Source organism: Carassius auratus, chromosome 17 (genome assembly GCF_003368295.1).
Source record: "Carassius auratus strain Wakin chromosome 17, ASM336829v1, whole genome shotgun sequence".
Taxonomy (NCBI): domain Eukaryota; kingdom Metazoa; phylum Chordata; class Actinopteri; order Cypriniformes; family Cyprinidae; genus Carassius; species Carassius auratus.
Window position 1 is genome coordinate 10,972,553 of NC_039259.1, and position 25,784 is coordinate 10,998,336.

At 35.4% G+C, this 25,784-nt stretch overlaps 1 protein-coding gene across 1 annotated transcript; it reads right to left on the reverse strand.

The window, feature by feature from the left end:
• Positions 1-1,290: 1,290 nt before the first annotated feature.
• smyd2a (SET and MYND domain containing 2a) lies at positions 1,291-16,797 on the reverse strand. Its single transcript, XM_026285788.1, has 12 exons — positions 16,418-16,797; positions 14,766-14,829; positions 9,850-9,960; positions 8,081-8,141; positions 4,965-5,089; positions 4,056-4,123; positions 3,859-3,961; positions 3,405-3,515; positions 2,951-3,074; positions 2,334-2,508; positions 2,101-2,209; positions 1,291-1,994 (listed from the first exon to the last, which is right to left on the reverse strand). The coding sequence occupies exons 1-12, from the start codon at positions 16,588-16,590 to the stop codon at positions 1,911-1,913; spliced, it is 1,308 nt and encodes a 435-aa protein (XP_026141573.1). The 5' UTR covers positions 16,591-16,797; the 3' UTR covers positions 1,291-1,910.
• Positions 16,798-25,784: the final 8,987 nt, after the last annotated feature.

Sequence of the window (25,784 nt, forward strand, 5' to 3'; positions counted from 1 at the left end):
TTTAGCACAATCGATTAAACTGTCACCACGGGTCTGACAAACAGCATTAATGTCACAAGAGTCCACTAGTATATAACTGTATTGTAACAATAACTTATAAAAAATTAATAAACATAACGTTATATATTTATCATCAGGACATGTAATTGTTTTGTACTTGTACGCAAATATGACCATTAGGATGAAAACGTTTGCTTTCGTTTCCATAAATAATAATAATAATAATAATAATAATAAAGTAGAGGCACGGTTGTGAGAGATTTTAAGAAGTTGATTTAATTAATAGATAAACCCAGCTATTATAACACAATACGAAATCATCACGCGGTTGTTTTAACGCATCAAATAAATTTATAACGACAAAGACTTTAGACATATCGCACTCTCAACAATAATATATACTATATTCTACAAAAAAGTACATAAACTTACCAGAACTAAAGCAAGAACCCCTCACGGTTACTCTAGGATCACCCTAACGTTCTCCTTCTTGTGTCTGTTCTTCAGTTAATGGAGTAAAATTTTCAAAAAGAGCTCAACGTCGTTGACGGAATGCAGCGTCGTTATTGGCTCGTTTGACAAATGACGTATAAACATACCGGGCTGTGATTGGACGCTTCTATCCATTCGAATGTAACTCCACCCGTTGTTTTCTAAATCATTATTTCGTCCCTGAAATGAAGGACTTGGGCGGTTGAGGTATTTAGCTCTCGTCCAAACACGCAGACAACTGACGAAAGGCAGAAAATAACACACACACACACCTGAAGTCAAATAATCGCTTCAAAGGAATCAATTTCCTTTCAATCCCTCTGTCTTTTATATTTCAATTTATTAAAAGAAAAATATTTTAAGCATCGTTCTTGTCTGAATTATTGCTGGCTTAATGCAAACTGGCGATTAAAATTAACTGCATCACACAGGATTTGTGATTATGTGCAATGATTTCGAATCTCTTGCTGTTATGCACTTCTGAATGGCTACATCTCTGTTCCTGCTTGTCGTCCTGAATGCAGTGTGATCTGTGGGGAGATGAATGGCACCATACTGCAGTGCTTCCACAGGACTCTGCCAAACACGTGCTCTGGGTCATAGCAGATGGTATGAGAGCCATATATGGATTTCATAACCATGGTTACAGCCTGGGATGCCACACAGTTTATGTAGAAACTTATGACAAAAACAATAGCAGATGATTTTGATTACAAGTCGCTGGATGTATTTAGTGATAAAACATGTTAATTGAATCTATTAAATTTAATCTATCGAAATAAATTGTAATAAAAGAAATTGGATTCGTCTTAAGGAATTTATTACTTTAGTGTCACATTAAAATTTTGCATGTGGCAGTCTGCATATTTTTTTTAAACCCCCCCCCCATGCTACCTGTCAAAGCTGCACAATACTAAACAAATAAATGTTTAACAAACAAATTAGCAATGATGAAAGTATCACTATGAAATGCACTGACGGATTGGAAGTCCAATATCTTAACACTGATCAGCGCAAAACAATATTCATGCAAACAGACAAGTAAAATAGAATCAGTGATCAGAGTCCTTCGCATCATTGAGAATATATAAATGATTTACATTCATTAGCTATTGAAAACAAGAATATTGTTGCTACATGAGAGGGCAAAATATTGGTTAAAAAAACCTGACATATATTGATATGATTCTTAATTCTTAGCCCTTCTTTACAGAAAACAGTGCAGCACATTTGTTCAAAGTGCAGACATTACAAGCAACAAAATATTTCAGACTCAGGCCATCTATTTACAAACCAAAAATTCATTTAAATGACATCTCAGATGAACAGACAATTTTGACATCAGTTTGTTTTAATATTCCAAGGAGAGGTATAAGACACATGCCAGCGTTTGATGCATATTCCTCCATGTGTTCCCATTATTTCTGCTCTTCCATTTCCTTCTTAATCTCTGCGATGTATGGGTGGTCTTTACCGTGGGCAACATCCATGATTGCAAGAGCCTGTGACAAATTCATCCACAACAATTTGTAAAGCCTAAATCTGTCTAAAAATAGCCATATGGATTTTAAAAGGGACACCCACATCGAATACTGCATTATTTTTTACCTTCTTTAAAGCTTTAACTCCTTGTGTCCTCTTCTCAAGTCCTAGGTACAATCTTCCAAGTTTCAGGTACATAGAAGCCACATTCAGTGAGTAAGGAGGATAGTGCACACTAGAACAAAATGTGGATTGAATACTATTAATAAAGTGGACCCACTGTAAGTTCATTATTATTCAACTTTTAAAATGTTAAAACTAAGACATTTGGAGAGGAAACGCACTGGGGTCAGAATTACCTGTAGGGCTGGGTAATTTTCTCGCCATATTTCATTGCTCCATCCCAGTCCTGCATATAGAGACAGACTCCCATTGCCTGATACATCATGTGCAACATGTACACATTGGTTTCAGCAAAGATCGAACCCATTTTCTCCAGGCTTAGTTCACAAATTTCCAGCAGTTCACTGGGGGGTACTTAGCAGTTAAGGAACTTCCACAAAACCTTTATACAGATATAACTAAAGATATAAATTTGAACTTACATTTTTTTTTATTTTAAGTTTTTATTAAGTCGGTTATGCATAAAATACAGTAAAACCGTAATATATATGACCTCAGATTTCTGAATGGTTCTGATACTTTTTTTGATCTTCTGCTGTCTTTTCTCAGACTCAAGCAATTGTGAACTGTAAAAACACTAGTGTATGTTTTGAGACACAATATATCCCCCAAAGGTTAGTATGGCTTCGTCACGACTAAAAATATCCCGCTGCCTCTAGATCGCCACATTTTCTAAAGATTCAGTATTGCAAATATTTCTAAATTGTTTACATTTACAGAACTATAAAGTTTACACACACACACACACACACACACACAAGAATCCAAAAGAGAAAAGGCAGATGAAGGATATTTTTGTAGTGCTTCGCTCTCCTGAACTCCTCGATGACATTTCTAGCATACATCACCATCTGCTGCATTTCCTCTTCCTCTGGAGGTGAGCTAAGCTTCTGTCGGATCTCCATTTTGGCTTTGTCCTACAAAAAAAGAAAGAAAGAGAAATAAATAAGAGGCTGTTATTCCACACATATTGACTTGAGTTCTTTAATATTCATTTTTATTCAAACCACAAATACATATTTGGCCTTGCTCCAAAAGGCACGCATGTGTGCGCATGCACACACACACACACACACACACACACACACACACACACACACACACACACGCACAAGCACACACACGCACGCACACAGAGCGAGAGAGATAATCATATGCAACAAACTTAAAATGATAATTTCCTATGCCTTTCTTCACCAGTTGGGTTTCTGAAAACCTGTTTATTACAGGGATAAAATGACACTCACTTTTGATTTAGAGGTGCATTCTTTACAGTCACATGTGAAGAAGTAAGAATCTCTCAAACGTTCAATTCGATCCTCTGTTGGATACAGGAGGTCAATATAACTGTTGAAGATCTATTCAAGAGAAACAAAGAGGACTGTCACACAGTAGACTGAAATTAAATTAGTAACGAGATGATTATGCAATCCTTAAAAGATGATAGATGTCAGGAAATTCAATACTGACTTACCAGAAGATATTACAAAGAATTGTATATTTCACAATGACAATGTAACAATGTTAATGACAATGACTATAATGCTACAGTAATACATAAGGAAGGCTTATTGATAGCGAATCTTCCAATTGACTGGCCTAAAGAGCTGTTGCTTTTTTATTGCGCATATAATTCAAGTTACTCTTTATTTCTGAACAGTGAAATAAGCAGCAATGTTTTTTTGCCGTGGATCGTCTCACCTCTTCTTCAGGGCTGATGTCCTGCACGGCTCTCACCTCGGCCACTGTACCTTTATATGTCACAATCACATTTGGGCTACAGCTGTGGTTCATCAGAGCAACGCTACCACAAACAACAGCAATAAAAACATTAAATTACTCTAAAGTACTTAACATATTGAGATCATGGCAATGGTTTTGATTTCTATGAACCTTACTCTGGAAATACAGCAGAACCCAAATGAGACAGCTCCTCGTCTTCAATGGTGAAGCCATTACAGTTCACCTATGGTGTAAAAAGGGAGGATTTAGCATGCATTTGCCAGAAACGTCCCCTGCATTAATGTCATGAACACACAGACTTGGAACCTTCCATGAATGGACCATATGGAGTGGAGTGAAAACTATTTCCAAGTTGGATTTTTCAAAATGCTTAATACTTTTCCTTCTTCCATGGAACATCAAATGAAATACTAGACTGAAAGACAGTCAAGTGTTTTTTTTTTGTTTTGTTTTTTTACATACTGTGAAAGTAATAGACTCATTCTCTTTAACATTTACCCAAATTTAGAGTTCTGTGATCAATTACTCAACTTTGACCGCTTTCTTCTGTGGAACATAAAATAAGATATTGTTTAATTTCCACTGGCACTAAAAACAATGAGATATTTTTCAAAATATCGCTCTCTTAATTTCCATAAATAAAGCCAGTCATACAGTCTTTACCGGATGACTAAATGATGACAATATTTATTTTTTTGGGTGACATTTTGGAAAAACATATATTATATGGTATGCATTCCTAACTTAAATAATGAATAGAATATAAAACTTATATATACACACACACACACACACACACACACACACACACACACACACACACACACACACACACACACACACACACAGTCTGCATGATTTCAATAGCAATATAAAATAAAGCAGCAATGTGATAATTTTAATTAGGCTTTTTATTCAGTAGCAAAAAGGTGAGCAAATTTCAAATAGTTTATTCCATGATTTAATGCATTGTCTCATTGGCACATACCCATAAAATTATAATTCCTCTATATTAATTTAGTAAAGTTCCAATGTTTACAGAAATGAAAATCAGACCGCTTTACCTGAGCGAAGAGTTCTGTAAGTGCTGCATTATCAGGAAAATCGAGATGTCGGGAGTAAAAGTGGTGTAGTGCAGCAATATCTGTATCGTTCATCTCATTCTTCTCATTATCTAGCTTGTCCAGATCTGACAAACAGTCACAGAAAAGACAATTAACATTTCATATTCAAAAAGGCTTTACATTATGCAAATTAAGCCATAACTTGGAAAGAATAATATTATGTAACTGCATTTCAGGGCAAAAGCAGAAATAGCTCTCCTTATATCAAAATACTTTTTTTTTGTGGCTTCACTAGTTACAATTTGAGACACAGACGAAGGCTTGAAGTTCTACTTCAGGCATCATATATCTTAGACAGCCAACAGAGCAGCTGCTAAGGGTCATTAAACAGGTGTGGAAAGTCAGTGGCTTTACTCACTTCAACTTCAAACCCTCATTTACCGGGCCCACTCATCGTTTTAATCATACACTAGATTTAATTATATCGCATGGAATAGATCTTACTGATATAGATATCGTACCTCAAAGTGATGATGTAACAGACCATTTCCTTGTATTGTGCATGCTGCGTATCACTGATATTAACTGTATGGCTCAGCGTTACCGTCTGGGCAGAACTATTGTTCCAGCCACCAAAGACAGATTTGCAAATAACCTGTCTGATTTATCTCAACTGCTATTTGTACCCAAAAATACACATGAACTAGACGAAATGACTGGCAACATGGGCACTATTTTCTCTAATAAATTAGAAGCTGTTGCCCCCATCAAATTGAAAAAAGGTTAGAGAAAAAACGTACTGTTCCATGGTATAACAGTAATACTCACTCTCTCAAGAAATAAACTTGTAGTCTTGAGCGGAAATGGAGAAAAACTAGAAGTTTTTAGAATTGCATGGAAAAACAGTATGTCCAGTTATAGACAGCCCCTAAAAACTGCCTGGGCCGAGCATTTCCACAATCTCATTGAAAATAGCCAAAACAATCCAAGGTTTTTATTTAGCACAGTGGCTAAATTAAAAAATAAGCACACGCCTGATTCAAATATTTCATCAGTGTTTAATAGTAATGATTTTAGACAGGAAGAGCTAAATAAATTTATCCCTGTATCTAAACCAACAACATGTTCATTAGATCCTGTAAGCACTAAATTACCGAAAGAGTTGTTACCTGTAGCCGAAGAACTGCTTCTCAATATTATTTACTCGTCCCAAAACCATTTAAGCTGGCAGTTATAAAGCCTCTTATTAAGAAACCAAAACTAGATCCTAGTGAACTGGAAAATTAAAGGCCTATTTCAAATCTTCCATTTATGTCTAAAATTTTAGAAAAAGTTGTGTCAGCTCAATTGAGGTTTCAGGCCCTAACATAGCACTGCACTTGTTAAAATTACAAATGGCCTGCTTCTTGCGTCAGATCAAGGCTTCATCTCATTGCTAGTTTTACTTGATCTTAGTACTGCGTTCGACACCATAGATCACAACATACTTATAGATCAATTACAAAACTATATAGGTATTCAAGGGCAGGCTCTAAGATGGTTTAGATCCTACCTGTCGCTACCATTGTTCATTTAAATGGGGAGTCATCTCATTTATCACCAGTAAAATATGGAATACCACAAGGATATATCCTAGGTCCCCTTCTATTTTCAATATACATGTTGCCCCTTGGTAATATTATTAGAAAATATGGCATTAGTTTCCACTGTTATGCTCAACGAAACCAGATGAAACTTCTAAATTATCTAAGCTTACAGAGTGTGTTAAAAATGTTAAAGATTGGATGACCAATAATTTTCTCCAATTAAATTCGGATATTGATATTAAAAGAGATATTAATTATTTGACCCCAAAACAGTACACAGTATCTAGTAGACTACAGTTTGTAAATAGACAGATGTACTGTTGCTTCCTCTACAGTCAAAAATCTGGGTGTTATATTAGACGGCAACTTGTCTTTTGAAAACCATATTTCCCATGTTACAAAAACTGCATTCTTCCATCTTAGAAACACTGCTAAGCTACGAAACACGTTACCTGTTTCTGATGCAGAAAAGCTAGTTCATGCATTCATGACCTCTAGACTGGACTATTGTAATGCACTTCTAGGTGGTTGTCCTGCATCTTCAATAAACAAGCTACAGGTAGTCAAAAATGCAGCAACTAGAGTTCTTACCAGGTCAAGAAAATATGATCATATTACCCCAATTTTACAGTCTCTGCACTGGCTACCTATTAAGTTCAGTATCAGTTATAAAATTTCATTACTTACCAATAAGGCCCTAAATGGTTTAGCTCCTGCATACCTAACTAGTCTTCTACCACGTTACAATCATTCACGCTCCCTAAGGTCACACAACGCTGGACTTTTGGTAGTTCCTAGGATAGCAAAGTCCACTAAAGGAGGTAGAGCTTTTTCACATTTGGCTTCCAAACTCTCGAATAGCCTTCCTGATAATGTTCGGGGTTCAGACACACTCTCTCTGTTTAAATCTAGATTAAAAACACATCTCTTTCGCCAAGCATTCGAATAATGCATCTCATAAATTGTGACTGCAGTTGCATCTGATCAAATGAGCATTCTTATTCTTTAGCTTGGGTTAAACTAATTACTTTTACTTTGTTGGAACAGCAGCTATGCTAATGATGTCTATTTGTTTCTCTGTTTTGCCACGGATGTAACTAGGATCTACACAAGCTCCAGTCTGGATCCAGAACACCTGAGAAGAGATGATGCTGACCCCCTCAGAGGACCTCAGATGATGCTAACCCTGAATCAACAAACAGAACTAACAAATATTGCTACAAGTGTGATTGCATCATATAATAATTGCTGTCAATAATGTTCCCATTGCCATTGCCTGGCTGACTACGTCTTGTATTAATATTTCTGAAAAATCCTGCCATATGCACACAAACTGACAGTCACCATTTATGTGACTACTAAATATTGTAGAAATGTAATTTTCTGTAAAGTTGCTTTGTAATGATTTGTATCGTAAAAAGCACTATACAAATAAACTTGAACTGAATTGAATTGAAGCAAAAGCCTTTGCATTTATAAAACCTTATAAGGATAATGTTTGGCTCACTCAGAGAACAACTAGACACTCACGTGCTTCTAATTCTCTAAGAGTCAACACTCTTTCTGAAGGAGTCCTTTCTGTTTGGCACTTCTGAAAAACAAGAAAATGTTTAAAAGTTAGATTTGACGTGAGCCTTGCAAACGGTAAAACATGCAAAACTTGTTTCAGTGTTTGATAAGACAACAGTTGTCCGGCCAACTGTCTAATGGCGCTTGCTGTGACACAAAGCGCCATGTGTCGGCTGAGTGAGTCACAGGGAGAGCTGCCGGGGCTGATGCAATCAGGAAAAAGACATGCATGAAAAACACATGGTAGCACCATATGTGCCAGAGCAGCACTGAAAATGAAAATCTCAATCTAAACTTAGACAAAATCATCAGCTGCACACTGGATTGTATCAATTCTTAAAGACTGAAAATTACTACTGGTGACCTTTTCAAAAAAGAAAACCAATGTGTGTTTTCACACCTGTGAAGGTTAATCATCTGCACAATGTAACAGGTGCAGCAGGAAGATCTAAGTTTCTTTATACTCCCTTTCTGCATGTGTCTGAAACCCGATAAATGCTGCCTTCATATGCAACATACAGAAGTAGGAAGCCAACAAGGCACATCTAAATCCAATGTTTGTGTAACATCCTGTTGTCTGAAATTTTGAAGACGAGTGAAGAGATTTGTGATTCCTATTGCAAATAAATGCTGTTCTTTTCAATGTTCTTTTCATCAATGAACCCTGAAAAATGCATCATGGGATCCAAAAAATATTAAGCAGTGCAGATGTCTTCCAGGTGTCAAAATTATAAATACATTGTGTTTCTTGAGCACAATGTCAGCATATAAGAATGACTTCTGAAGGCATGTGACACTGAAAACTGGAGTAATAGCTGATGTCAATACAGCTATTCCATCAGAGAAAAAAAAGGACATTTTAAAATACATTAAAATACAAAACAGTGTGTAATAGTACAAATCATATATGTGGTGATTATATTTCTCAGTGATTTGTTTTTGAGCAAGCTGCCTCTTCTCTGACCTCTTTATAGCAGATACTGCTTTTTTCAACACATTCAGAGAAAATAATCATTATCACCATCTTTCATGTAAAGCGGCAGTATCTGAAGACATTGCTGACTTAAAACTATGTAAACTACAGAAGCAGCACTTCAAAATGACTCACGTAATTGGCAAGTGAGGATTGTGACTGCACTAGACCTCTCTTACCTCTCTTGAACTGTAGTACTCATGAGTAGAGCGGCTGTAGCTATACATTATTACAGCAGACCAACCGGGGAGCTGCCTCCTCAACACAGTTACACAGCCAAAAAACCTTTTAAGTTCTGACAGGAAGTAAAGTTCTAGCAGAGACTCAAATGGAATTACTGCCTTTTAGTAAATTTACTGTAAACGTCCAACAAAAAAATTAATATTCAATGCAAAAAAAAAAAAAGTTACATTAAAATGAGAAATGTTGATTTGAAAACTATCTGAAATAAAATGTTTAATTTGAATCATTAACTAAATCTGAAATAATAAATTAAAGCTAAATATACACACACACACACACACACACACACACAAAATAAATAAATAAATAAAAAGCCCTACAAAATAACTAAAACTTGAACTAAAAATAAAATTATTATTAATAATTATGGACCCCACTGACTATCATTGTATGGGCAAAAACAGTATTTTTCAAAATCTGTTATTTTGAGTTCAGTATTTATTTAATGGGGGGTGATCTATCCAATTATGAAAACAGAGTTATACTGTTATCCCAAAAAGTAGGTCGTCCTCACCTGTTTCAGAATTATTCTGGCGACCAGTCGCACTGTTTCTGATGGACACCAGTTTTCTCCATATGCGCACATGGCCGAGCACTCCAGCTTGTGCATGGGCCAGTCTTCTCTCTGAGGGAAGGACAAGGACATGTTTATTTCCACACAAATACAGCATTATTTGTTCACACTTTATTTTAAGGTCCAAATTTCGCTATTAATAAACCATTAACTCAAACTCCTAATTTATGGCTTATTAATAGATAGTAGGTAGCTGTTAAGTTTAGGTACTGGCTAGGATTAGGGATGCAGAATATGGTCATGCAGAATATGTGCTTTATAAGTACTAATAAACAGCCAATATGTTTATAATAGGCATGCTAATAAGCAACTAGTTAATAGTGAGAATGGTTCCTTACACTGAAGTGTTACTGCATATTTTTATATTGCATCAGCAGATCATATACTCCAACGATCAAAATAACACACTCAGAGCTCAGTAAAAACCAGTATAAAGGGTCAAAGCTCTTGTTTTTGAGATGATATGCTCCTGATATAACCAATTGCATGTCGGCTCGCTTCCGTTTGATGAGTCATGCTTTCAAATTGAATGGAGCTTCAAGGCGAATACGAGAATTCCGGAGAGATAAGACTTTGAATTAGTCTCAGGCTGCCTCACAGGCAACTGGGCAACGAATAAACTAAATCCTGTGTTCTGGCAAGCAAACAGAAACTGATCCCTAATGTGTTTGAGATGGATTGTCATAGCAACAGTGCAGCCAGAACGCCTTCCAGCTCAATTTAGGAGTAGAGCAACAACCAAGTCCCTTAAAATAAACAGGCTATGCAGACTTGCTTAAGATCAACACTTAAAATTGATGTTCTTTTTTTGACTCTTTATATTTAAGTGGACAAAAGGGTGTATTTGTTCTGCAATAAAATACTCTTCACTTGCCAAAGGCAACCATTTGTAGCTTACTTTCCATGGAGTGTTAACACTGTGGTGCTATCAAAACATTTCTCTGTTTATTTGAACACTGTTCAGACATGTCAAAATCAATGGTGCAATTTTGGGGTGAGACTATATGGAAGTAATTTATGCAATGGGACAATGGGGCATAATAGTTGGAATGACAAAACAAATACAGGTGCTTCTGAATAAACGTGTGGTGAAAAAGTTCATTTTTTTCAGTAATTCAACTCAAATTGTGAAACTTGGGTATTAAATAAATTCAATGCACACAGACTGAAGTAATTTAAGTCTTTGGTTCTTTTAATTGTGATGATTTGGCTCATATTTAACAAAAACCCAATTAGTTTACATGCCAATCTGACTGTTAGGCATGGTCTGTTTTGGATGATGTTTTTTTTTCTCACGGTAATGTCACAGTTTCCAGATGCTCTCAACGCAAAAGACTACTCGCGCTTGTGATTCTTTAGCTCCGCCCATACGTCACGCCTCCAGCCACTCGTGTTTTTCTGGGAAAAAACAGTACAGACTATCTTTCTCTTATAAATATAATAAAACTAAAGACTTTTTGGAGTTATGAAGGATGCAGTACTACTCTATAGGTACTCAAGATTAACAGGAGATTGAGTGAAAACGAGCATCCCCCCCCCCCCCCCCTTAAATTGATAAAGCACACAAAAAGTACTCTGATAGCTCCATAATATTACGATTGAACGACTTTATTTGATCAGTGTCTTTTTGGGCCATGATCATGTCAGTTGCACTGACGTTTATGCAGTTTATTAAATGCTCTTGGTTTATCTTAAAGGTCCCCTTCTTCGTGATTCCAGTGTTTTAAACTTTAGTTAGTGTGTAATGTTGTTGTTGGAGTATAAATAATATCTGTAAAATTCTAAAGCTCAAAGTTCAATGCCAAGCGAGATATTTGATTTAACAGAATTCGCCTACAAAAAACGACCCGTTTGGACTACAGCCCTCTAGTTCCTGTAGTAATGACGTCACTAAAACAGTTTTTTTGACTAACCACCGCCCACATGAATTCACAAACAGGGGGGCGTGGCCTTGTTGCGCTCCGATGGAGCAGAAGGAAGAGCTGTTTGTGTTTGTCGCCATGTCGTTGAAACGCTGTTTTTTTTTCATCTCTGAGTCCAATCATCTTTGTTTGGGCTTCCCAGGGACGCTGTACTTGGAGATTAATGGTTACAATTTATGTTTAACTCGGTTCCCAAAAATTATAATGCACATGTAAAACTATGTGCAGCTCATTTTGCTGTGGGCAGCTTTCTCAATCTCAATCAGTTTAATGCCGGATTTCCACAAAGATTATTCTTGAAAGATGGAGCAGTTCCCTCTTTGTCTGGAGAAGGCGTTGTTTATGGACCACAACCGGTAAGTGTATTTTATTATTTAAGTTGGTGCGTTTAACAGTTTCTGTAACTTATTACACAAAGGACAACGCTGTTTAGCTTTGTTTACTAGATGTTAGGGCTGTGCAAAAAAAGAAATGTGGTTTTCATGCGCATTTCGTCAGTAAAAACGCTCCTGTGACTATAAATACATCTCCAGCACGTGCGTTCTAGCCCAATCACGTTACCAGGAGGTCAGCCTGCTCTCAGCTGCTGTCGAATCACAAAACAGGAACCGCTGGCCCAATCAGAACCCATTACGTATTTCTGAAGGAGAGGCTTCATAGAACAATGAAGTCATCAGCCCGTTTTAGTGACAGTGAAAACAGCAGTATACAGATAGGTGAATTGTGTGAAAAATACTGTGTTGATAAATAACATGAACACATGTTATACTGCACATTGTAAACACAATCAAAGGTTTGAAAAAGCGCGTAAAACGGGACCTTTAATTTGTATTCTGAAGATGAATCAATGTCTACAGGATTGGAATGACATGTTAATTAAGCAATTAATGACAGATTTTCATTTCTGGGCAAACTATCCCTTTAAGGTCTTGTGAAGTTAAAAGTTGGGTGTTTGTTAGAAACAAATCCATCCTTAAGGTGTTTTAACTTTAAAATTGCCTCTGGATAAAAAAAAAAAAAAAGTCTAAATCCATAAAAACAGTGCCTCCAGCGTAAAAGTCCATCTGATGTTCTCCGCTCAAATCAAAATCCACTGTTTTTGAATTGTTTTTGCTTGTAAACAGTGCTTGATCTGTGGATATTTCTCTCCTGATTCAGACGAGACATCTTTTTCAATGGAGAAAGCAATATTATGGATAGAGGACAAAATAAGCTCAAAGTAATGGCTTGAAGTTGTTTTAATGTTTTAATAATGTATTTATTTCAAACAAAGTTATTCGCTTCACAAGACATTGTGTGAATTACTTGTGGATTACTTTACATTTTTAATCAGCTGTTTGGACTCATTCTGAAGGGTGCATAACATGCAGAACATAACTGCAGAGGGGATCAATTGATGAGCAAGTGATGTAATGCTACATTTTTCCAAATCTCTTTCAATGAACAAACTCTTGGAGGTCTAACGGTGAGCAAATTTTAATTTTTGAATGACCCATTTCTTTAACAATGCTCATCTATGTAACTCTGTAACTCCAGACATAAAAACAAGTAGCCATACATGCCGGACAAGCCTGAACAAAAGCATAGAACAGCTGTATGATGATGGATGGGCGGATTCTAATGCCACAAACTGTACAACGCACAAAAAAAGCAGGGACGAGACAGAAGAGCCTTGTGGTAGAGTGCAAATGGATTACTGATGATCTTTATTTTCAGTGCTGAATTTTCAACTCTGCTGCGCTCACCAGCAAAGATCAATTACAGAGCTGTCACTCTGGCTGTGGTCTCCATAGACCACTATCCCTGTTGCTCATCCTGGAGGAACTCATGAATGAGGAAATGAGTCAACTGTGCTGTCTTATACAACGTTTATGAGATAAAATAAATATTTCAAAGCCTTTCAGAAAGGAAAGTCAATATGAGAATTATTGCCTTGATTGGAGATGCATTGCCATTCAAAAGTTTGAAAGTATCTTATGCTAAATGCTATAATTTCTTTGATTAAACAAGTAAAAACAGTAATTTTGTGAAATACTACAGCTAAAATTGTTTTCTTTGTAAATATAGCTTAAACGACATATTCCTTCAATAACAGAGCAAAATTTTCTGCAACCATTATCCCAGTCTTCACACAACATGGGACTAATTTTTCAGAAATCATTCTAATATGTTGATTTTGCTCAAAAAGCTTTTTTTTTTAGTCTATTTGTGAATTAATGTAATGCATCCTTGCCGTTCTTTAATTATGCCAACCTTGCAGACCATGTTGTCTAAATCAAACCATATAAACTATTTACTATCGATGCAAATTACTACATGTATATCAAAACGGTTCAGCTACCCCTGCGACCCTACATAGGATAATTGCTTTGGAGAATGGCTGGATCAAAATTGGTCTTAAAAATGAAGCAAATGCTGCAGGTGTGACTCCAGGTGAAGAGTCCATTATCTGTGAAGCTCATTCTGAGACTGCGCTCCTCTGACTCATACCCAGGAAAAGCACTTCAGCTATCTTCGCTCCAGTGGGACCATCCTCGCAATTAGAGCACTGCAGTGTAAGTACTAAGCTCTGGGAAAATAATCTCTGATATATGCTGACATAGCAAAATTAATTTTACAGAAACGGATTATGGCTGTGGCTTCTGATTGGTCAATACAGCATTCCAGTGTTACATTCCATGATATAATAACATCCATAGCAGATCATAATTCATGTTGCAAAGCAATGTGTTTTTAATGTGTTCCTTTTTGTCAGCTTGGCATGGAAAAGAGCGGCTTGAAGATTCTTCAAAGAATGTCTCTTTTTGTGTTCCACGGTATATGAACAAGTAAATAATGACAGAATTATTATATTTGTGTAATAGTCAATGGAGCAAATCCACACAGAGACTATGATTTCATTTTCTTCATTAAAGATCATAAACACAGACTTACCTGACACTCTACGTTGCAATAATAGGCCTGTTTACATTTTCCACACTTCGACAGCCCTTCCCTCCTGTAAATGAAATAACAAATAGTTGAATTGGTTTAGATGATTCTCAATTCACGTTTCAGCATGCCACTATTTCCCTCTATGTTAAAGGGATTGTTCACCCAAAAATGAATTTCTGTCATAATTTATTCACCTTTGTGTCTTTCCAAACCCCTAACACTTTCATTATTCTGTGGAACACAAAAGGAGACGATAGAATGACAGCCAAGGTCACCATTCACTTTCCTTGCATCTTATTTCCACACAATAAAAATTAGCCGAGTCTGTCATTCTCCTTAAGATTCACTTAAAAATTCTGTCATCATCACCATTCACCCTGAAATTGTTCCAAACCTGCATGACTTTCTTCTGCTGAACACAAAAGAAGATATTCTTGAAGATTTTGGTGTCCATTGACAAATAACAGATATTTCTCAAAATATCTTCCTTTTATGTGCAACAGAAGTCATACAGTTTTTAGAGGGCGGGCAAATGGTGGCACAATATTCATTTTAGCTAAACTATCCCTTATACACTTGGATTAAACAACCTGATTCATATTAATATCTTTATAAACATCTCAAACTCAAAGCATCAATTTTTGGTAGTATGGACTTTCAATGGAGAAAAAGAAATTCATTAAAATTATCTTAATTTGTGTTTCGAAGATGATCAAAGTATTAGACCTGAATCTAGAACGACATGAATGTGAATTTAATCATTAAATGGGAATTTGGTTCTTTGTATATTAAATGTTGACTGGATTTTGAGATGTAGGCATTTTAAGCAGACTTAATGACTGGAGAAGTCCTGTTTACTTCACCAGAAAATCAAGTTTCCACCTTTGAAAATATGCATGGTTTAACTGTTAACAATAAGATCTAAATCCTTACTTCAAAAATATATAAGGCCGATTTTTATTTCATGCCAAATTTAACATCTCCTTAGTCCTTACTTGTTCCATTGAACAAAGTCATACTTCCCCTCCAGTGTAACAATATGAAAGCTGCAAAAATGTATAACTGACAAATCCATTGATTCAAACTCGCAGTAACTCTGTTGTACCCCAAATCTTCATGCTATAATTATATGCATCAATAACACCTAAAGCTTTCATTAAAATGAATAAAATAATTTATACAATCTGAACTTACATTTGTTTACAACGTTACTGTCATTGCATCTTCTGGATTTATCGAAGTTAGTATATATCCATCAAACAACTCCCCAGAAAACATTTACTGGCTGGAAATAAAGATTTGACTGAACATTCGTCCAAAGCACTCACTGGCCGTGTTGGATGTGTATACAAAGTGGGTCACCCTTCCCATTGCACGACCCAGCAGCATTTAAACAGCAGTGCAAACAGAAAAGCATGTGCCAGCCATCTTTAACAGGGATCAACCCCGAAGTGAATGCAGATTACGTGCGTGTCAAACATGTCATTATCAAAACAAATGTGATTGCGAACTATTATAAAAGTTAAAAAATATTACTATGCTGTTTTGCGTGCATGCACTGTCAAATTAAACATCCGTAAATAACACGCCATGCGCTTGTAGTCTCGTGCACAAAGACACAAGTGTCAGACGTGGACTTATAAAAAGCTGACCTGGTAAAGCAGCATTCGCAGTGTCCGCCTCTCTCGTTCACTGTCAGCACGTAAGTATACGCCGGACAGGCGAACACTAGATCACCAACTTTGAAATGCTTTGTGGCTTTGAGTCCCCGGCCTTTACCGGGGCTCAGAAACCTTTCGGTGCCCTCAATTCCCTCGGTTTTCATCGCTCTTGACCTGTTACTCGCGTGTCACACTTCCTTGCACTCGCCAGAAAGCGGTGTCTCGGTCTCAGTCGGTTTTGTTTGTGACTGCGGCAAGTGTAGTGACGCCACTGCCACACCACATGTTCGGCGAAAAGACTCTCTGAACAACGAGCTGCACCAGCAGAGACGGGGCTTACGGCGGAGTCACACACGCCCAGCGGTCCTAAAGCCCGTCCGCGAGACAGAGTCCTCCTGCGACCTCGCTATTTGGCGTTATGGCGCCATCGCGTGCTCATCAGGCGAAAGTGAGGCATATGGCGATTGTGAAATAATCCGTTAAAAAAAAAATCATAAAGCTTCGCCAGAAAGCAAAGGCAGTCGAATGGCATGGAGAAAATTTGTGACAATGGACCACAAAACCAGTCATAAGGGTCGATTTGTGAGATTTATAAATAATAAATAAAGTGAATATAAAGCTTTCAATTGATGTATGGGTTGGTAGGATAGGAGAATCTGGATTATGAGGGTGAAAAAAAAAAATTCCCTTAACAATATGGAAAAAATAGTCTGTAAAGTTGTTCAAATTAAGTCATTAGCACTGCATATGGCCTATTAGGCTACTTATCAAATATTTTAATTTACAAAATATCTTCCATGGAACATTTTCTCAATATCCTAATAATTTTTGGAAAATCAAAAAATCTATTATTTTGACCCATACAATGTAGCTTATTTTTGGCTATAAATATACCTACAAAATTGTATACATTTTTAATTGTTGTTATAATTGTGTATGATTATGTATGTATGGTATGTATGTGTATGTGTGTATGTGTATATCTATATATACATAGTTTTGTAGTATTTCTTGTTTTTATATATGTACTTGTTTTATAATGTTCTTAGAAATGCCCAACCAGGGACAGGAGTTGAAAATTAGCACTAGCTATAATCTCTATATGCTGCACATCAGTTACAGGCTTTGTATTGTAACTATGTTTGCTTGTATGGTCCCTGTTAAATAAACTTTAAATAAATAAATACCCAAGCAATTTAAGACTTTTGTGTTTTGTGTTCCAGGGTCACATGAAATTAATGCAGGCCTAGGCTACTTAATAACTACGGCGTATTTATTCAGAAACCAAAAACTTAAGCAACAAACATTTAGAAATGTTTAGAAATGTACATAAATAAAAAGTTGCCGTTCTTCCATTATCAGTTGTTTTTACATAGAAGTCATTATATTTACATACATCTATTTTATTTATAACTACGCACCAATAGGCCTATTATAATTATGTATTACATTTTTTTGTCAGTGTATATTGATGAAGATTTTTATTAATGAAATAATGTGTGGCATTTGCATGCAAATAAATTAAGAACACAAGTCATGGTTATAAACGCACAGGATTGTGGGACATCATAGTCAGTGAGTGCTGCAAACCCGAATAACAGATTAAATAATTAAAAATGTTGAATATTTCACAACAAAGGTGGATATTTTAAGAATTATTCTTAAAGGCCTTTCACTTGCTAAAAGGACTATTAACTATTAATCAGAAGGCATGTAAGATTGTGTACATCAATCGTTTTTGCCACAGTCGTCATGATGTTAATAAATTAGAGGCCTTATAAATTAATTGATCAAATATAATACAATAGCCTTTAATATTACGGAATTTTTGCAGTGTTAGTTTTGTTGCTGGCCAGTTGTTTTGTATATTTGAAATTGCCAATTTTTGCTTTGCAGTTTTACAGAAATGTCTTACTTTCTTCTTTCCTTGCAGTATAGACAAACAGACAGACACAGAGAAAAATAAGTATGCTGTTTTCCCCCAACAGTTGTTCACAATACACTTGGTGGCTCTTTTGATGTCTGCTTCCATCAGCTGATCATGCTGAAACATGCTCTCCAATACCTCCATCTGCTGGTAAGATCGAGTTATATACTCAACCAGATGACAGTTTATTGCTCCAATACTCCGGCCCCACTGGGATTGTTGTTTCCTCATGCCCTGGATATTGTACTTAAGAATTATTAAATCAGAATTATGTTTTCCACATCAGAGGAACATTAAAGCCTGAAAGGATTTGTCTTTTAAGGCAGAGGAGTTGCTATTGTGAACGCAAACGTTGTGTTCCAGTATCAATATGAATATATTTTGACAAAGAATTGCATGTGGAGAAATTATTCCAATAATAATGAGGAAAAGGAGCCAAATGGTCAATACACGAATTACAAACAAAAACTAACAACTGCATCAATTTTATATAAAAAAAAGAAACCCTAAAAACAAAGATGTTTGAGCTTTTCATTTTGAAATGGTTCTAGCTGATCCTACATTAAAGGTTGGTAAATGTAAGACCAGCATTCACATGCAAATCATCAATTAGTCCGATTGGCAAAGTTACAGAACAGCTCTTTGTGTTAAGTTACCATCAGTGAGGTAGAAGAGTTGAATAATTCATCGCAATTGTTCATCTTTCTGTAATAAAAGCAGTAGCTTTTGGCTCCTGGATCAGTATATATTTTTATATGGTTGGGATGTGGCAACATTACAGACTATGAATGTGCCCAGTGCTTGTATCATCAGATCTTTTCAGTTTCTTGGCCAGTTCATTTATTTTTGCTTATTATTTTGTGTTCTTTTAAGGGAAGACTTAGAAATTTAGAAAGAATGCAAAGCCTTTTTTTTTTCTTTTTTCTTTTTATAAAACAGTTTATAATAAGAACATTTCCATGATCAAATATTATTTTTGTGTTGCATTTCACTGTGGAATTTGACAGAGGAAGTCTGTGGGACTTCACCATGCTTTAGTTTTAACTCGTGAAGCAGACATAGGAGATCAAAGATTAAGAAATGACTCACGAAATTCCCTCTCTGCCCCGTTCTTAATCTTAAATCACCTTTCAGATAAATCCAAGGATCTGACACAAACATGCACCTAAAGGATTTATCCAACCCTGCTGCCCAATCAAAATGTTTTTTTTCTTAGTAGTTCTAATCTGAAGACACAACCCTTTATAATGCAATCAAAGAAGAATACACCTTTCCATTTGTGAATAATGCTATCATTTTCATTTCTTTTCTTGATTAAAATGTATTACAATGTTTCTTGGGACATAACCCCAAGTCCCCCCCACCCTCTGTTTGGCATTCCCGTAGTCGTCATGTCCTAAATACTAAATCAGTTTTGATATTAGCAAGGGCAGAGCCTATGGGAATAATAATAATATTTTTTTTCTAATAAAAGGAAGATGGATTAGATAGTCAGGATTGTCATTTTGAATTAAAGAAAATGACAAGGAATGAAAAAAATATATAAGTAGATTTAGTTCTCAAGGAGACTCAGATATGATAAAATGCTTCAATCTGTGCAGATGACAGAGAGCAGTCTGAACCCTTAAATCTCCCCATAACAAACATGTAGGGCTTAACGCCACACTCTGAGCTCATTGAGTCTGGACCCTGAATGCAAATTATTATTATTTATTTTTTGATCTTCTATTGTCTGCATTTTTTCTTCTGATCTTTCCTCTTTAACCCCTTACCATGCATGATGGTCTGGTACACTTACATCTCATTGTGTGATAATATACAGTGCTTTCACACATAATTAAAAAATTCCTGTCTTCGTTTCACACACTCTTCTTCCACAGTTCCTTTAGGGCACATCTTACCAGCAGCTGTTGCAGATATGAGTAATGTGTGATCGTTGGCCCATAAAGTGGTTTAAAAAAATTCCCTGCTGTTGTAGGCCCTGCGCTGTTATTAGAGGCTGCTTAGATTGTGTTCCAAGTCTGTGGCCTCGTATCACCACCCTGATCTCTGTTTTCACTGTGCAGTTTTAAATTCATCTGCCCGATTCCCTACAAACAGGGGCAGAACTGACCTCAGTTGAAGTTGGTGATGACCTCACTTCTGCTTTGTGTGACAAAATTACTGTAGTGTGATACAGGTAGCACCTTTACATCTGTGACATTTCAACATTTTGCATATGAGTTTTGATATAAATATAAATATATATATATATATATATATATATATATATATATATATATATATATATATATATATATATATATATATATATATATATATATATATATATATATATATATATATATATATATATATAGATATATATAAAACAATGGTTATAAATATACACATATAAATATAAACAGTGGTTAAATTCAACATTTAAAATAATACTTTAAGTGTCACTATTTATTTAATTTTACTCTTAATACAAGAATTATTAATATATTATTAATATATTAACTTGCTGTATTTCAAATATCATTATGCTTCAAAATAAGTAATATCACTGCTTTAGTACTATATTATAATATTATCAACTAATATAAAAATAATAATATATAGGTATATTATTATTATAAATTGTGAATTATTATTATTATTATTATTATTATTATAAATAGTTAATTATTATTATTATTATTATTATTATTATTATTATTATTATTATTATTATTATTATTATTTATTATGATTCTCTAATTGGTAGTTTCATTATAATGATTTAAAATAAATAGCATTATTTAATTCAATAACAGTCAACTAGATACTTTAATGAAATAATGTTCACTATATATTTTAAAGATTTAATATTTCAAGTAGCAATAAAAAATATTATTATTAAAAAATTGTATTAACTATTTTTATTTCATAACATTTGTTGTCTCGTGATCTAACGCAGCAGATCGTCACTGATTTTATTTTAGCATGCCGCCAGCTTTCTGCACTCACCCGGTGCATTCAAAATTGAGGCGATTACACTCCAGTACTTCTCTTTCTCCTTACGGTAGTGATGCTCTTTCGACACATTATACAGACGTGTTACTACAAAATGTATCTCCTCTATCCAACAACGCCGTACATTAGCTGTTTTTTTGCATTGGCTGTGAAAGTACGGACTTAATCATATAGTCATCATCATCCCAAATTAAATCCTAACTATCAAACATGTTTGATAATAATTGGGGCTGCACCGATTTGTGTGCGAGCAGATCGTGAGGTGCAAGATTCGATCGGTGAACGCTTCACACAACCAAATAATCGGCGCTGATCATTGAGACAGATTGAGGTGCTCGACAAGAGTTATATAGAGTTATCTAAAAAAAAAAATTGCTTTGATATTTCAAGCTGTCTGATGCCACTCAGCGGGCGTTGCACTGCATCGGTTCATGAGAAGGTTAATAAAAAGCGAATCCATTAAAAAAGTGTCTCACACGGCTACGGGGGCTGAAAAAAAGGCCTTCTGCAGCAAATCAATGTGTTTTTTTTTTTTTTTTAAATATCCATATTCATAATAATCACTTTAATCTACCTTGCTCTCACTGTTGTAAAAAGGAAGCCGTTCCAGGGGAAAGACGTATGAAGTCAATGTTGTGCAAGCATCGGTGAGTCTTGGCTTATATCGCAATCATCCGTCATTCTTCTTTACAAATCCTCGTTTTGTACTTCTAATTCTTGACCATTGTTTTGTTTTGATCTCTCCGCTGGGTTTCTGTGTGTGTCACTTCAGATATATTTTTTAAGAACTCCAACTAGAAACATAGCTTACAATGCTTCTGTGCACAATGGCTGTTTCTGTTAAGTGGGGCAGTTCCAACTTTACAAGGATGGTCTGGCACTTCTGACTCACAGCCTGTAAGTACGTTTTCATATGTAAAGGATTTGCAACTGATGATTCAAACATGGGTATTAAGCAGTGTTGAGTTCTGATCACAAATGCAGACATGGTTTTATGTTTACGAGGCGTAATTCAATCCGCAACACATAAAAAGACAGTCATTATAAACAGTAATTATGTCACCACTGGATGCAACAAATGCCTTGTTTCACTGTAAACCCTGATAAGTTCACAGAACTCAAAAAATATTTTGTAACAGATTACACAAAAACATTTAAGTGATGTTTTTAAATGTTTTAAGTTTACATAAACTTAAAAAAATTAATTCCAGTTGCCTTAAATTATCTCAGAGTTATCTTAAACAATTATATTTCTGAACTTATAATTAGGGAGTCATTCACTCATAATTTTATCTATTTTTCAACTGCTATAATGTGGGAAATACCACTTTTGCTGTCCATCCTCAGTCTAACCACAGGCTCTACTCTTCACCACAACGGTAACACTACAAATCCAACATAACATAAACCTTTGTAAAATCTAATATAACACAACATTTATGTATTAACTTATGTCCCTCTATGTTAATCTTGTGTAAAAACACACAAAATAACACTTAATTTCTAAATTTATTTTCCTTGTTTTCTGATGCAAAGCATGCTGGGAACTAGAAAACACAATCATTTTAAGTTCACCTCACTACAACAAATTTTTGAGTTAACAGAACTCATTTAAATTAAGTCCAATGAACTTTCGTTATTATTTGAGTGCAATTAACTAATTTCATTTGATTAATTTCACTGTTCGGTTTTACAGTGTTGTTATGGGTTTTATTGTTTTTTGTTTTGACATGACATCACAGTATGGGGAGGGGCTTAACATTTCTGTTACACGCTTGAGGTATTTGGCCAATCCCAACACTTTGGATAGCTGGCCAATCAGTGTACACCTCGCTTTTCAGAACGATGAGCTTTGTACAAATCGAGGCATTTCAGAAGGCAGGGCATAGAGGAGCAAAAATAATGTACATTATGTGGAAAATAATGTGTTTTTAAATAAAAAAAAATAGATTCATGCATTTAGCAGACGATTTTATCCAAAGCGACATATAGTGCATTCAGGTTAACAGTTTTTACCTAACATTTAATGGTTTATATTAATTTCTGTTTCAATTCCAGTTTTAGTTCTTTTAGCACATCAATATAAACTAAACAAAATGGTGTCTTGGCAACTAGCTTAAGTAAAATATGTTTATTTTAAATATTTTACTTTTTTAAATATTTTATTTTACCTAAAAAAAATACAACATTACACTCAAATACACTAAAACACAAAATGCTGGGTTAAATACAACCCAGTGCTGGGTAAAATATGGACAAACCCAGCAATTGGGTTGTTTTCAGCCAACAGTTGGGTTAAATGTTTAACCCTCTGGGGTTCTTCATTTATCAGTCACACTCAGGACCTTCGGCTCATAAATGACCGAAGAACCCCAGAGGGTTAACCCAACCTTCTAGTAACCCATCCGCTGGGTCAAAACAACCCAACTGCTGGGTTTGTCCACACTCTAAAAAACGCTGGGTTGTTTTTTCAACCCAACTGCTGGGTTGAGGCCGTTGGATAGGACTTTGGGATGTTTTAACCCAAGTTTGGGTTGAAAATAACTATCTTTTTTAACCCAGCGGGGGTGGGTTGAGGACGCGGACGTGAAGGAGAGCACGCACGTCACGTCAAAATCGTACGTCTCTCCAGTGCGAGCAGCCGCCATTTTCTCAGCGTGATAGAAGCGAGAAGCGAGTGAAAGACTATGGTAAGTAACGTTAAATATTCAAAATGTAAAGTTATCTTTTATTGTTTACCCGGTTGTATGAAAGGCGGAAACAAAGGAGCTTAACGTTATAGCTAACGTTATATAAAAAAAACGGACGCGGTTTTCGCCTCGGACACGGAGGTCTTAACTGCCTCATGTAACGTTACTGAACGGAGGATGTACTTTTAATATAACGTCTGTGAATGTATTTTGTCATATTTACATAAGATTTTACATTATCTGTTCTCTTTGAGGCGTTAACAGACGGTTATGGTCACGGTTACGCTCATGTGAATTTGTCTTTTTTTTTCGCGGTTAAACTGAATGTATGTTTGTCTCCTAAAGGAAACGGCATTGTGTAGTAAAGACTAGCATAATTATTTTGAGGCTGTTGAAGTGGTAACTGTTAAAAGTATGTTTTACATGTAATATTTCAGATTTGTCCAGCTCCTGTCTTCATTGTCCTTGCGCTGAGAGTTAAAGACACAGAAGCTGTTTGTGTGAGGAGTCACAGACCTGTGTGAGGATGAGGAGGAGGTGTTCTTCTGAAGAGAGGGACAGACGGGATTAAGGAGAGTAAACTTCAGAATAACATCAAGTTATCTTTATTTTTACTAAGACTAAAATAATGTGTGTGTTTTTTTAGATGTTGAAATCCAGAGACAAGATAACTTCATTCTTTTGAGACTGATGTAAGTTAAATTATTATTACTTTTTTTTTTTTTTTAGAAAATTTATGTTTCTGTTGTGTCCTGCCTGTTAACTTCACATTTTGATGCAAAAACAGTGTGATTTTATATATGTATGTATGTATATGTTAATATTTTATTGAAACCATTGATGCCCCTCTTTGCAGAACTCAAACTAACTGGAGTTAAGGACACACAAGTGCTTGTGTGAGGAGGTGGTTTTCTCAGCTTCTTCTGAAGAGAGGGAAAGATCGTTTAAGGCAAGTAAACTTCATAATTTCATGTTATCAGTTGTGGTTTTTTTACTAAGAGTAAAATAATGTTTGTTTTTTGTTTTTGTAGATGTTAAAAGCAAGAGACATGGGAGATCATCATTCCCTTGAGATTTTATGTAAGTTATTTTTAGAAAATAATTTTTTCTGTTGTCTCCTGCCGGTTTACTTCACATTTTGATGCAACAACAGTGTGATTATGTGCTCATTTCATTAAGACCATTGATGTCTGTGTTTTTCATTGCAGAACTCAAACCAACTTTGGAGTTGTCTGATTTGGAGAGTCATTATTCTTGGTCTGCGCTCTTAGAGGTAAAGGTCACACAAAAAATCATTTACTTGCCCTCAAGTCATTCCAAACCTATAAGACTTTTGTCTGTCTTTACAACATTAATATATTTTTAGTTTTCTCATAATATTTGTTAATCCATTTATAGTTTAGATAATCAGTATTTTCAAGCTTCATAAATATAGAGTTATTGTAGAAGTAAATTCTGATATTTATATATGAATACATCTTAAATTATATGATAGCAAACATGTATCTTCAAAATAAAATATTGGTCTCCCAGACCAGCAATGGAGGACACAAAAAGAGAATATTAAATATATTCATATGTTTTCCAAAAAATGAACAGAGTTTGTATGAGTCTGGAAAAACATGGGGAGAGTAAATTATGAACATTTTAATTATTTGGTGAACTAACGGTTTGAAGAGCAACCCTCCATGTACATGAATATTGTGAGGTATGTGAATGTCATGTCTGTTTTAATGTTCAG